General features: G+C 36.8%; 1 protein-coding gene across 1 annotated transcript; it reads right to left on the bottom strand.

The window, feature by feature from the left end:
* Positions 1–1,006: 1,006 nt before the first annotated feature.
* Or2a52 (olfactory receptor family 2 subfamily A member 52) lies at positions 1,007–1,936 on the bottom strand. Its single transcript, NM_001109347.1, is given in 1 exon segment — positions 1,007–1,936. A coding segment is annotated over 1 exon segment (930 nt).
* Between the last annotated feature and the right edge of the window lie 10,308 nt (positions 1,937–12,244).

The raw sequence follows: 12,244 nt of genomic DNA, 5'->3' as shown, positions 1-12,244 counted from the left end.
TACACTTGTGTGTGAGTGTGTATAGTGGCTGGAGAGGTGAGTATCAGGTGTCCTATTTTATCACTCTGCTCTATTTCCTTGAGACAGGATCCTTTATTGAAACAGAAGCTTCACCATCGGTCATCATACTTCAGCAAACCTTCTGTTTCTGACCCCTGGATCTCTGGGGTACAAGAGTGTGTGCAGCCACACCCAGCTTCTTATATCTGTGGTGAGATTCAAACCTTGGTCCTCATGCTTGTGAGGCAAATGTTCTTCATGACTGAGCTATCTCCCCAGCACTTCATCTCTATCTCTTTTGTAGACCTGCTGCTGGTCAACTAAGCTAATGTTTGGTAATCTTATTGATTTTCTTTAAAAAGAAAAACAACACTAGCTACCATTAATTCTATCATTTTTCAATTTTTGATTTCATTTATATATGTCATAGTCTATATTATTTTACTTCTTCCATTTTTTCTGGTGTTTAATTAGCTTTGCTTAAAAATAAATCATTGGAGAGAAAATGTGAATGATTGATGTAAATAAGAATGAGGAATAGTGTTCTATTCTCTCTCACCCTGTAAATGAAGTGGCTCTCAACAATGGAATTCAATCTAGAAATTGGATTCATAGTGTCCATTATCAATATATAATTTTCCCTCTTATCTTGACACATTTCCAGAGCTAGAATTTAAGCAATTACAATATTTTAAAACAAGAATTCTAGCCAGGCACAGTGGCACAGGCCTTTAACTCTGGCACTTGAGAGAAAGAGACAGGTGCACTTCTGTAAATACAAGTTCACTCTAATCGACATGGTAAGTTCCAGGATACCCAGAGCCACATAGTTATGCTCTATCTCAAAAAAGTAAACAAACAAACAAACAAATAATAAATAAATAAATAAATAAATAAATAAATAAATAAAATCATACTTCTAGTTGGGAAATTTCCCTGACTTTTGCTTCAGCTAACCACATGTTTCAGGAGCATGGCCCTACCCAACTCACATTCTCTGTGCCCCTCACACAGATCTCTTCTGCAGTGCTCTGTGGAAGGCTTCCTTCACCTGGGCGTTCCTCAGACTATAGATGAGGGGGTTCAGCATTGGGTTAAAGAGACTGTGGAACAGGGACAAAATTTTCTCCTGCTCCTCTCGCTGATCAGAATCAGGGACCATATACACCAACATGGCTATTCCAAAGAAGAGCCCCACCACACAGAGATGAGAGGAGCAGGTGGAAAAGGCCTTCTTGCGTCCCTCCTTTGACTGCATTTTCAGAATTGTCCAGAGGATATGTGTGTAAGATACAAGCATTGAACAAAGGGGCCCAACTAAAACAAAAACACATGCAGCAAGGATGACGATTTGGTTGATCAAAGTGTCAGCACAGGCCAGCTTGAGAACAGCCAGGATTTCACAGAAGAGGTGGTTTACCTCCTGGGGCCCACAGAAGGGCAGCTTTAGCAGGAGAATTGTGTGAGCCACAGAGAGGATAAATCCACATGACCAGGATGTGACAGCCAGGGCCACACATACTTTCCAACTCATGATGACAGTATAGTGTAGGGGGTGGCAGATGGCCACAAACCGGTCATAGGACATGGCTGCCAAAATCAAGCACTCTGAAGCAGCAAAAGCCAAATACAAGAATGTCTGTGTGACGCATGGGACAAATGAGATGGTCTTTTTCTGGTTTACAAGGTTGGACAACATCTTGGGGACATTGTTGGAAGCATAGGACATGTCAAGAATGGCCAGATGAGAAAGAAAGAAGTACATCGGGGTGTGCAGCCTGGGGTCCAGGCAGATGAGTGCTAAGATTATGCCATTTGCCAGGAGGCTGAGGATGTACAGCAGGGAGAAAATCCAGAAGAGGAACATTTCCATGCCTGCGCTGAGCTGGAGTCCCACGAGGATGAATTCTGTGACCCATGTCTGGTTGGCTCCCATTCCTATATGAGAGCTGGATACAGTGGTGATCTGAGTCTGGAAGCCCAGAGCTGAACAATAAATGAAAGTTGGATTTACTCAGTGTAAGACAAGTGCAGAGACAGTTCAATCATTCCGTTTGTTTCACACTCCCTGACGGCGATTTGTGATTCTGTAACTTTATTATAAGAAGTAAATTCAAATAGTAGAAAGTATATTCAGAATTATGCAAAGAGCTCTCATGTAGCTTCTCTCAGATTCAACATACATTGATGTCTTTCTTGTTTATCTTATACTGTCTCTACACATTTAATATTTTGAGCCATTTGAATTTATAATTAGAAATTTTATAATTCTATAATTATAGCTATAGCAATCAAGAAAATTCAGTGCCTACATCTGTGTTTTCTCTAATATCTCCACCCACACAGGACCTAATCTAAAATTTCACATATTTAGTATAATCTCTTCTTAGTATCTTTGTAATACAAATATGTCCTTGGCTTTTATGTGTTTTTCCAGACATTGACATTTTGAACAGTAAATAGAAGATTTTTAGTAGAATGTCCCTAGAATTGAAAATATACTATATTTCCAATGTTTTGATTCAGATTATTAATTTTATACAAAAAGTGTCCTCAGTGTATTAAGTGTGGATGGAGGATGCTAATTTGTTCCCTTGTTGGGAAAAAGCTAAGTTGGATCATTTGATAAACACAATCTTTTCCAGATATTTCCATTGGATATTTTTCAAAAGAATTTCTTGGATATCTATAAATTATATATATATATATATAATTTAAAAAATACATAAGACATATATCTTTTAATTTTGTTTTAGCTATTATTGCTTATCTTGATAGCTCAATTATTGGTAATAATGATGGAAAATATTATGGCCCCTACTTTGTCATGGCTTTTAGGTGTATTCAGAAACACCCTCTTCCGGTATTTATACATTAAATGAATAAATAAATCTTTAAAAAATAAATTGATAATAGCATTGAACAGATATTTGTGATGTAATTTACTATGTTATTTTTAATGAAAACACATGTTTGTAATTGTAGAATCATGTTAATCATTGGGTTCTCTTTTCCACCTGCCCTTTAATCAATACTCCAAAATTATATACACTTGAATAACTTAGATTTAGATATTAACTTTGACAAGCAAAAATGATCACTGATCAATTATTCTTGATTTCTACTGTATATTTATATAATGGACTTTAAAATAATAACACAATATTACTTCTATCATTGATAGATATATGATGAACCATTTTCTACATCAAACTGAACCTGTTATTTTTTAAAAATCATCATTCCATATATCATCTCATCACCAGAGTGTGTGCAATTTAGCGTTTCAGTAATTAAAAAATACAAACACACAGACACACACACACACAGACACACACACACAGACACACACACACACACACACACACACACACAGAGGAGTTGTCTTATTTCATGAAATCCTATGGTAATCATAGAATTTTAAGCTCTCATTCAATGCAGTCTATTTCTCTATATATGAAAGTATCTATATCAAGTTACCTAAACATTAGGACAGAAAAATATCTAGGCATATTATGGATTACTAAAATAAGAAACCAGCCAGAAGGGAGTGTAATCTATGGTCATTATCTTGTAATGATTATACTATATACTGTTATTAATCTATAACATAAAATGAGACAATAATTTAGATATATATCCATATCTAGTCTAGGGTTTTCTTTTCAATTCCAGTTTCTGGTTTTAGAGAAAATTCTGCTTCAAGGATGGATAAGATTTGGAAGAAATTGGCTCAGCACTTACATTAAACAGAAAGGGGAGTCTGTATGAATATGGAAACTACAAATAAACAATATTTAAACATTTAAAATACTGAATGTACATAACTTCATTTCACAGATTTCATCAATGTTTTTGTAAAGCAGACAATGCATTTCCAGTTATGAATTAAATATCTTTAAAATATCTTATGATGTGTTCTACACATGTCAACAAAATGTATTATATTGCATATGTCAATTGAGGGCCATATTTATGTATACTGATATCTGTTATGGATTGAGTGATGAATTCCAAAGGCTAAATTCACATACTACTTTAGTAGACTATCTTTGCAGATGTGATTTCTTTTATACATTAAAAATATGAGCTTTAGAGAGATCAAACCACAGATATGCTTTGAGTTTATGCTCTGAGAAAGTTTCATAGGAAGAGTTCTGGACCTTTTGGAGGAAGAACTTAGTCACATGACAGGTAGACTTGAAGATACATGTATTATAATTGCACAAACTTTTCCAATCACTGAGCTCAGGAAAAAGTTCAGTTGTATAAATTTCTTAGAGAAACAATCTCAGTGATGCAGAGGTGAAATAACAGATTCTTTCCTTTCTATAAATGTATTGGGTATATAGAGGAGGACAATAGATAATGTTTGCAAAGCTATTTTGGGTAGAGTTTAAGAGTATTCCTCTATTATGCTAAGTAAGGACGAGTAACATCTCCATTAAAGATCTTTTTACTTATAATTACTGACTTACTTTTAACTTCTCAGAATAAAAGAAAACAATAATATTGAACATATTCAAAAATATTGAAAATATTGCTATCTCATAGGAAGATGTATTTTGATTTTTTTAAGTCTTTACAGTTTTGTGCCTGGATTGATAAATCTTCAAATCTTAATTATCATTTCCAGATTACTCTTAAAACATAAAAATGAAGACAGTATAAAACCAATGTTAAATTAAAATATTGAAGGAAACTGTCTTTATGGGACTAGAGAAGAAAACACTAGAGTATGGATGCCTCAATTTTTATATTTGCAATAAACTAAATAAAACATCAGTAACAAAACAAAAGGTTTTTATGGTTAATTTGAATAGTGTTTCCTCAAAGCCAGCAGTTTTTAGCTGGCAAGTTGAGACCTCTATCCAAAGACCATCAGAGAACACAGATATTTACATTATGATTCACAACCGTAGCAAGATTATAGTTATAAAGTAGTAACAAAAATAATGTTATGGTAATGAGAACCACTGCCCTATGTCTTGCCACCAAGAGTGATTATCCAGCTTGGAGTTTGATTTCTCTTTCTCTACAGTTGGCTGATGCCTCATTCTCTGTCTCTGTCTGTCTGCCTGTCTGCCTATCTGTCTCTCTGCCTTTCTCTCTGTCTTTCTCTGCCAGAAAATGGTTTTTAAAACTACTTCAAGTCTAGTAGTTATCATAATAGTGTGATAAATTGAAATACTTAAAAATTAAGTAATCACATGACAAATTAATTTAGCAAACTGATTCAGAAAGCAAATGAGTACAATAGTACTCAATTCTTTGAAATAGGTTTCTTGGACATTAATATCTTCATTTAACCCATTAAAGATAAAGTTGCATTACTTTGACTATTTCAGGTTCTGGAGGTGCTTCATTACTAAGCCTCTTATTTTTTTCTTTTTTATTGTTTGAGTTGACTAGTTTTTTTCTTTTTTTATTAGATATATTTCTTTATTTACATTTCAAATGTTATTCTGGCTGCTACCGTCACATCACAGTGGATGACAGAGGGAGAGGAATGCCAGTGAGTTGGGAACCCCTGTGTACTGCAAGGCATATGTCTTAGTTAGGGTCTTATTGCTGTGAACAGACACCATGACCAACGTGAATTTTATATAGGACAACATTTAATTAGGGCTGGCTTACAGGTTTATAGGTTCAGTCCATTATTATCAAGGCAGGAACATGGCAGCATAGCAGCATCCAGGCAGGCATGGTGCAGGAGAAGCTGAGTTCTACATCTTCACCCGAAGGAAGCCAGGAACAGATTAAGCATCCCCAGGCAGCTAGGAGGAGAGTCTCCAAGCCCACTCCCACAGTGACACACTTCCTCCAACAAGCCCTCACCTTCTAATGGTGCCACTCCCTGGGCCAAGCATATGCAAACCATCACAGCATGACAGTAAAATGAGCTGTGTTTTTCTAACTTTTTGCAATACACTCTGAGTCAGGGCCTCACCCAGGAATGACAGCCTTTTGACACTGCTGTGCTGATTTCTACTGTTGTACTGTTATGTTTCAACTACCCATACTAGAAGCCACTTTTTAGTTCAAATGAACCTCTTTAGTACAAAGAGATGTCAGTACTGGATTTTCTCAAGGAAGATACTTTGAGTTAGAATGAGCCCCATAGAGAAGAGAACCATACCTCTAAAACATGTATAGAATTCTATTCCTCCTGACAGCCTTCATGAGATGAAATCAAATATAGGAGGATAAAGGACTCATTGAAATTTCTCCAAAGAACCCCAGGAGCATAGTTTAATTCACAGTCAAAGGACAAAACACTTCTGTGTCTCTAGCGAGAGTTCAAATTCCCAGAGAAACCATATGACATCATACCAATATATCGTCTCCCTGAGGGGTGGGCAGGCCAGTATCTTCTGTTTAGAAGACAAAAAAATGATTGTACCTAATGAGCTTGAAGTACAACTTCTAGGTCAGCCAGTTAGTTTTCACAATCCTTCAAGTCCCTGGAGGATAATGAAACTGAGGTAAAACAAAACACAATATCCAATCTTGTGCAGTTGTTACAGTTTTATGGCTTTATGAACCACTAGAATCTGTTCGTCCTGAGACTATAGAACTCTCCCAGTGACAAAGTGTATCTCTTTTTACAGTGGACATGAAGGATTGCAGGCAGCAGCCATAACAACTGTATTGAGTCCCTATTATACTTTAGACAATGCACTGGGACCCTTCTGTGGTCTCTGTTCCTTAATCTCATTTCTCTCAGTTTATATTCATGAGGACCGACACTGACAATTATTTTCTTAGTGTGGTTCAAGAACTCTGAGAATGATGGGGAAACTTCCGGAAGACTAACAGGATCAAAACTATTTCCATAGTGATATTTTGACAATTTTTGTCCTTTTTCTGTGATATTCTCTCATGCATACATGTTGAAAATTTTGTTATCTATATGTGCTATTACAATACATGAGAGGCAGAAAATATAAAGTGGAGGCATCTATTAAAGTCAAATTTTAAAATTTATAAAATTGGGAACTATTGCAATTTTTACTGCACCTAATCCAATAAAAATTTCATAAAAGACAACATTTAACCTACTATGGAATTCTTTTAAAACTAAAAGAACCTTTAAGCATCCTTTATTCAGCCTGCAACACTTCATCACAGAATATTAGATCCAAACAGATATTCAATAAATCCTTGTGTAAATAATGATAAATTAAGAGCAAAATTTTCAATAAGCTCTTTTTAATTTCTATTATAAATATTAGTTCCTATACCTACTTAAAATATCATTAGGTCTTCAGTAGCTTTTAAGAGTATAAAGATATTCTGAGACAGAAGCATTGGAAAATAATTGCAGTGATAAACCACCATTTTAGCAAGGATTAGAGTTATAAACATATTATCTTCAGATATTATTAGCACCAAGGCTGAGGTTATGACCAGGTTGGTGGAATGGTTGTTTATCCTGCATAAAGTTCTGGGTTGAATTCTCAGCACCACATAAAACCTGAAATGATGGCACATGTTTGTAATCACAGAGGATCAGAGGTCAAAGTCATCTCTGAGTTACATGGAGAACTTAAAGCCAAACTGGAGTGCACAAAATCTCATCTCAACAAGACAGGACAAGACAAGACAAGACAAGACAAGACAGGACAGGACAGGACAGGACAGGACAGGACAGGACAGGACAGGACAGAACAGAACAGAACAGAACAGAACAGAACATTTCTGGATCCATTTTCTGTTGCTGCTATAAGAAATCAACAAAACCACATCTATTATCTCACAGTTTTATTGGTCCCAAGCCTTGATAACCAACTCATGATCTTATGTCTACCTATTCACTGGAGGTTTGAAGTTCAGCTCCAAATTTAATGGTTGTTGGAAAAACTATAAGCCTTGTTATCATAGGATGGAAGTCTATCAGAGATTGCTCTGAGCTCTTTGTAGCTACTTTCTGCTGACACATTATTCCACTTGTGTTAATTACTTTTATGTTGCTGTGATCAAATAACCAATAGAGGCAACTTAAGAGATGAAAGATTTACATTGTCCCATGATTGAAGACGATACAGTCTATGATGTCTATGAAAGCATTCCTGAGTGTGTGACAGAGAAAGCAGAAAGAGGTAGGCTAGACCCTAGAGTGCTGGTCACTTCCAAAGGCCCCACACACCCCCAGTGACCTAACTCTGTCAGACAGACCCGCCTCCTAAATGTTCCACAGATAATAATAGTGATATAAACTGGAGATCCACTGTTCAAAATATGAGTCTTCAGGTTACCCTTAAGTCTCAAGCTTCTCCATGTTCAAAATGGTTTGCTGAGATTTTCACATACTGCAGGTCTCTCTGACTTCTTCCTCTGCCACCTGATAAAGACACCATTCAGCAGTAACAAGGCTCATCTGTTTATCACTGGTATCCAGATTAGCGCTTTAGACACCACTGTGCTGTCTACGCTATTGATGGTACAGGTATTAATGTGTTGGTGGTATGAAAGCAGTAACAATCTAACAGTGATGACTTCAAATTTAAATTCAGAAAACAACCATTTTTTATTATTTTTTCTTTTATTGGTTATTTTTTCATTTACATTTTAAATGTTATCCCCTTTCCTGGTTTTCCCTCCAGAAACCCGCTATCTTATTCCCACTCCCCCTGCTTCTATGAAGGTGTTCCCTCACCCTCCCACCCACTCCCTCTGACCTCCCTGCCCAGACATTCCCCTACATGGGGTATCAAGCCCTCACAGACCAAGGGCCTCTCCTCCCATTGATGTCAGACAAGGACCAAGCCCTCACAGGACCAAGGGCCTCTCCTCCCATTGATGCCAGACAAGGCCATCCTCTGCTACATACGCAGATGGAGCCATAGGTTCATCACTGTGTACTCTTGGGATGGTAGTTTAGTCCTGGGGTATTCCAGGGGTCTTGTTGATTGATATTGTTGTTTGTCTTATAGGGTTGCAAATCCCTTCAACTACTTTAGTCCTTTCTCTAACTCCTCCATTGGGGACCCAGTTCTCAGTTCAATGGTTGGTTATGAGCATCCGCCTCTGTATTTGTCATGCTCTGGCAGAGCCTCTCAGGAGACAGCTATATTAGGCTCCTGTCAGCATGCACTAATTGGCATCTGCAGTATTGGAAGACAGCCATATAAATTCTATGTTTTACTCTATGATGACACTATTGCACTTGTACCCCTTAACCCAGGCCATCTCTTAAGAAATATAATAAGCATTTATATTTAGGGGCATACTAATGGAACACATACAGTGGTAGCATCAGTGTGCTATGCTCCAAAGTTAAAAAATTAGTGTAGGTCAGTGACAGATATGAGGAAACCATTAATCCATCCTCTAAAATCATGATACATTTTCATAGTTTTGCAACAATCTTATTACTTAATCACATACTCCCTTGTCTTTACTTTTTTTACCCCAGGACAAAAGATTTAGCATAAAGATTAGCTGATAGTTAAACCAAGTTCTTCTATAGACCAGGCATTTCCTGTGCATGTTACTTTCTTGGAAAATTCTGCTAGAACTCACAGTGAATTTAGTCCTTTCTATATTGTTACACAGCTTAGAGATACAGTGTGGATAAATATTGCCAATGGTACCAGTATTATACTGTATTACAATATAACTAGAGTACTCTCAGTCTCATTAGACAGTGTAGTAGAACCAGAGAAATATCAGCCTTGACTTTCTAGTAAATATGACTGGGCCTACATCAGGTTGCTTTTAAATGCAGAAACAACTACAGTCTGGAAGGGCATTTTGTTTTGTTTTGTTTTGTTTTGTTTTTGTTTTCCTGCATTGGTTGTGAAAAAAAGCCAGTCACTGTGTCTCAGTATAAAGAGATTATAAGTAGATTCCATTGTGTCCATGTGTGTTCTGTGGTGGGAGTATGGTAATTCAGAATGGTTTCCCAGCTTTGTTGTAGGTTCTGTCTCATTCTGACACATTCTTAAGATTCGGGCATCACAGTTCATGAATGAACTGTTCATGAATGAGAATTACTAGGGCCCAGAGAACTTTTACCAACTGCAAAGCAAATAGGATGAAAAAAAGCCTGAACTCTGGCTTTTATCTGTGTCAAGGCAGCCGAGAGGTCTTATTGAGTTAAGGCACAAACCTTGTGTCTCTCTCTAAAACTCCATTCAAGAATTAAAATTATTTCTTGAGTTGTATAACACATTTCACTTCACTGTCATCATATTTTCAGGCTAAGCCCTATTCTCTCCCTCTAAGGAGACAATTATGACAATTTGTTAATTTTAATTGACATTGTTTACTCTGAGTTTCACTCTTCATTAAAAGTCAGTTTAGCTTGTCTCATGATGCTTCAATAGGTACTTGTTTTTCCCTACACCCTTTTCATTTGTCTTGAGGGACAAATTATTCTTTTTGTCATTGTAAACTAATGGCCTGAGTACAATTAGGATGTAAGTTAGTTGCCAGAAAACACTGTTTCTTTGTATTAGATTTTGATAAGTGGCATTATGCCAAGACACAACTGGCAATAGGACTCCCTGTAACTCAGTTTCATGACAAGGACATTCCTGGGAAATTCACAGCCATCAGCTGATACCTGCTTTTTAATTTTATTGTTTGACTGAACACAGAAAATATATGCACAGTATTTGATTATATAACACAGCTGAAATATTTTTGTCTATTTATAATCAATGACCTTTCTGAGCATTGATCATTTTATATCGAGCTTAGAGGTAGAGAGTAATGAGTCAGTGGGAAACTCATCTGCTACAGCCAAATTCCATGACATTTCTCCCTAAATGACTGTCTTCATAATGCATGTACCCAAAGAAAAAGAATTGTAGTTATAGGCCCATTAGTACTCTCCTATTCAGTCATCAGTGTCTTTCCTGCTTTATTATTATAACATATGCTCAAAGTATTTTTCTCAGCAGAATGTATTATTTCTTACTTTTTACTTATTTTTATTATTTTATCAACATAAATTCAGTTTCTCACATTTGAGAGACATGCAAGGTTCAGCCACTGTGCTGTCCAAATACTGACAGCAATGCCATTTGAGTCTTTCCCTTAAATAGAGGATAGGATGCATAAGTCCGTAGTCAGTGGGGTCTCCTTTTAATCAGTAGCACAGTGTGTTATCCTCCATTAACCCTGTTTTACCAGAATGGGGAAAACTATTCTGCAGCCTGTGGGAATCCTGATGCAAATGCAAGAGGCACAGGGATCATTTTTGCTCCAGTCACAGCTGCAATGCTAACTTAGGGCAACTGTCTGGGGTAAGAGGACAGTTGAGATAACGGGAGGAGGAGATTGTACAATGAAACTGCCATGAATAGTTATATGGAAATGCAACCTGATGTGGATGGATATACTCCAAGGCATTCCCTTCACAAAGACCTTCACTGTGGTATATCTGGGATCTTGACTGACATCACAGAAAAAAAAGTCAGGCTGTGTTACTATGAAGCAAAAGTTGGGTTTATTACATAAAGATAAAAGACAGAGGTAGACACTTAGACACAACGTAAACAAAGGAGACTATAGCTTATACATTATCTACTGTATATATTACAATACTAGGGGCATATTTGATTTTATGATGGGAAATTATACTGTTCAGTGGAAATAATGGACAATCAAAATCAAAGATTAGGCAAAGTTTAAAATGGAGTAAGCTTAAATATTCATTATTTTATTAATTTCTCTCACTTTAAAGAAGTTCCCTTTAAGTTGAAGGGGATTGCAACCCCAAGAAAGAACAACAGTATCAATTAACTGGACCCTACAGAGCTCCCAGGGACTAAACTACCAACCAATAGTACACATGGGTTGGTCTATGGCTTCCACTTCCTATGTAGCAGAGGATTGTCTCATCGATGAGAAGGGAGGCGCTTGATTCTGTGGAGACTTGGTGCCCCAGAGAAGGGGGGTGCTAGAGAAATGAGGTAGAAGTGGGTTGGTGCTGGGATAGCACCCTCTTAGAGGTAAAGGGGAGGAGTATGGGATCGGGAGTTTGTGGAGGGGAGACCAGGAAAGAGAGATAACATTTGAAATGTAAGCAAGTAAAAAAATAAATGAAATTGTAAGATGGCTTATGAAGTTCATGCTATAAGTTTATAGATGGAAGAAGGGGGCCAATTATGTTAAATCCAAAGGTTACATGAGTTTTTGCTTAAAGTTAATTCTATTTTCAGAGGTTACACTCTGATTGAGATCTCTTTGAGTAAATGATGTCTCTTTCAGCAGTCTTCCTGGTGGTTGGCTG

This window comes from Rattus norvegicus, chromosome 4 (assembly GCF_021556685.1).
Source record: "Rattus norvegicus strain SHRSP/BbbUtx chromosome 4, alternate assembly SHRSP_T2T, whole genome shotgun sequence".
NCBI lineage: Eukaryota > Metazoa > Chordata > Mammalia > Rodentia > Muridae > Rattus > Rattus norvegicus.
The sequence above is the reverse complement of the archived record's forward strand: the minus strand, read 5'-3'. Positions and strand labels throughout refer to the sequence as shown.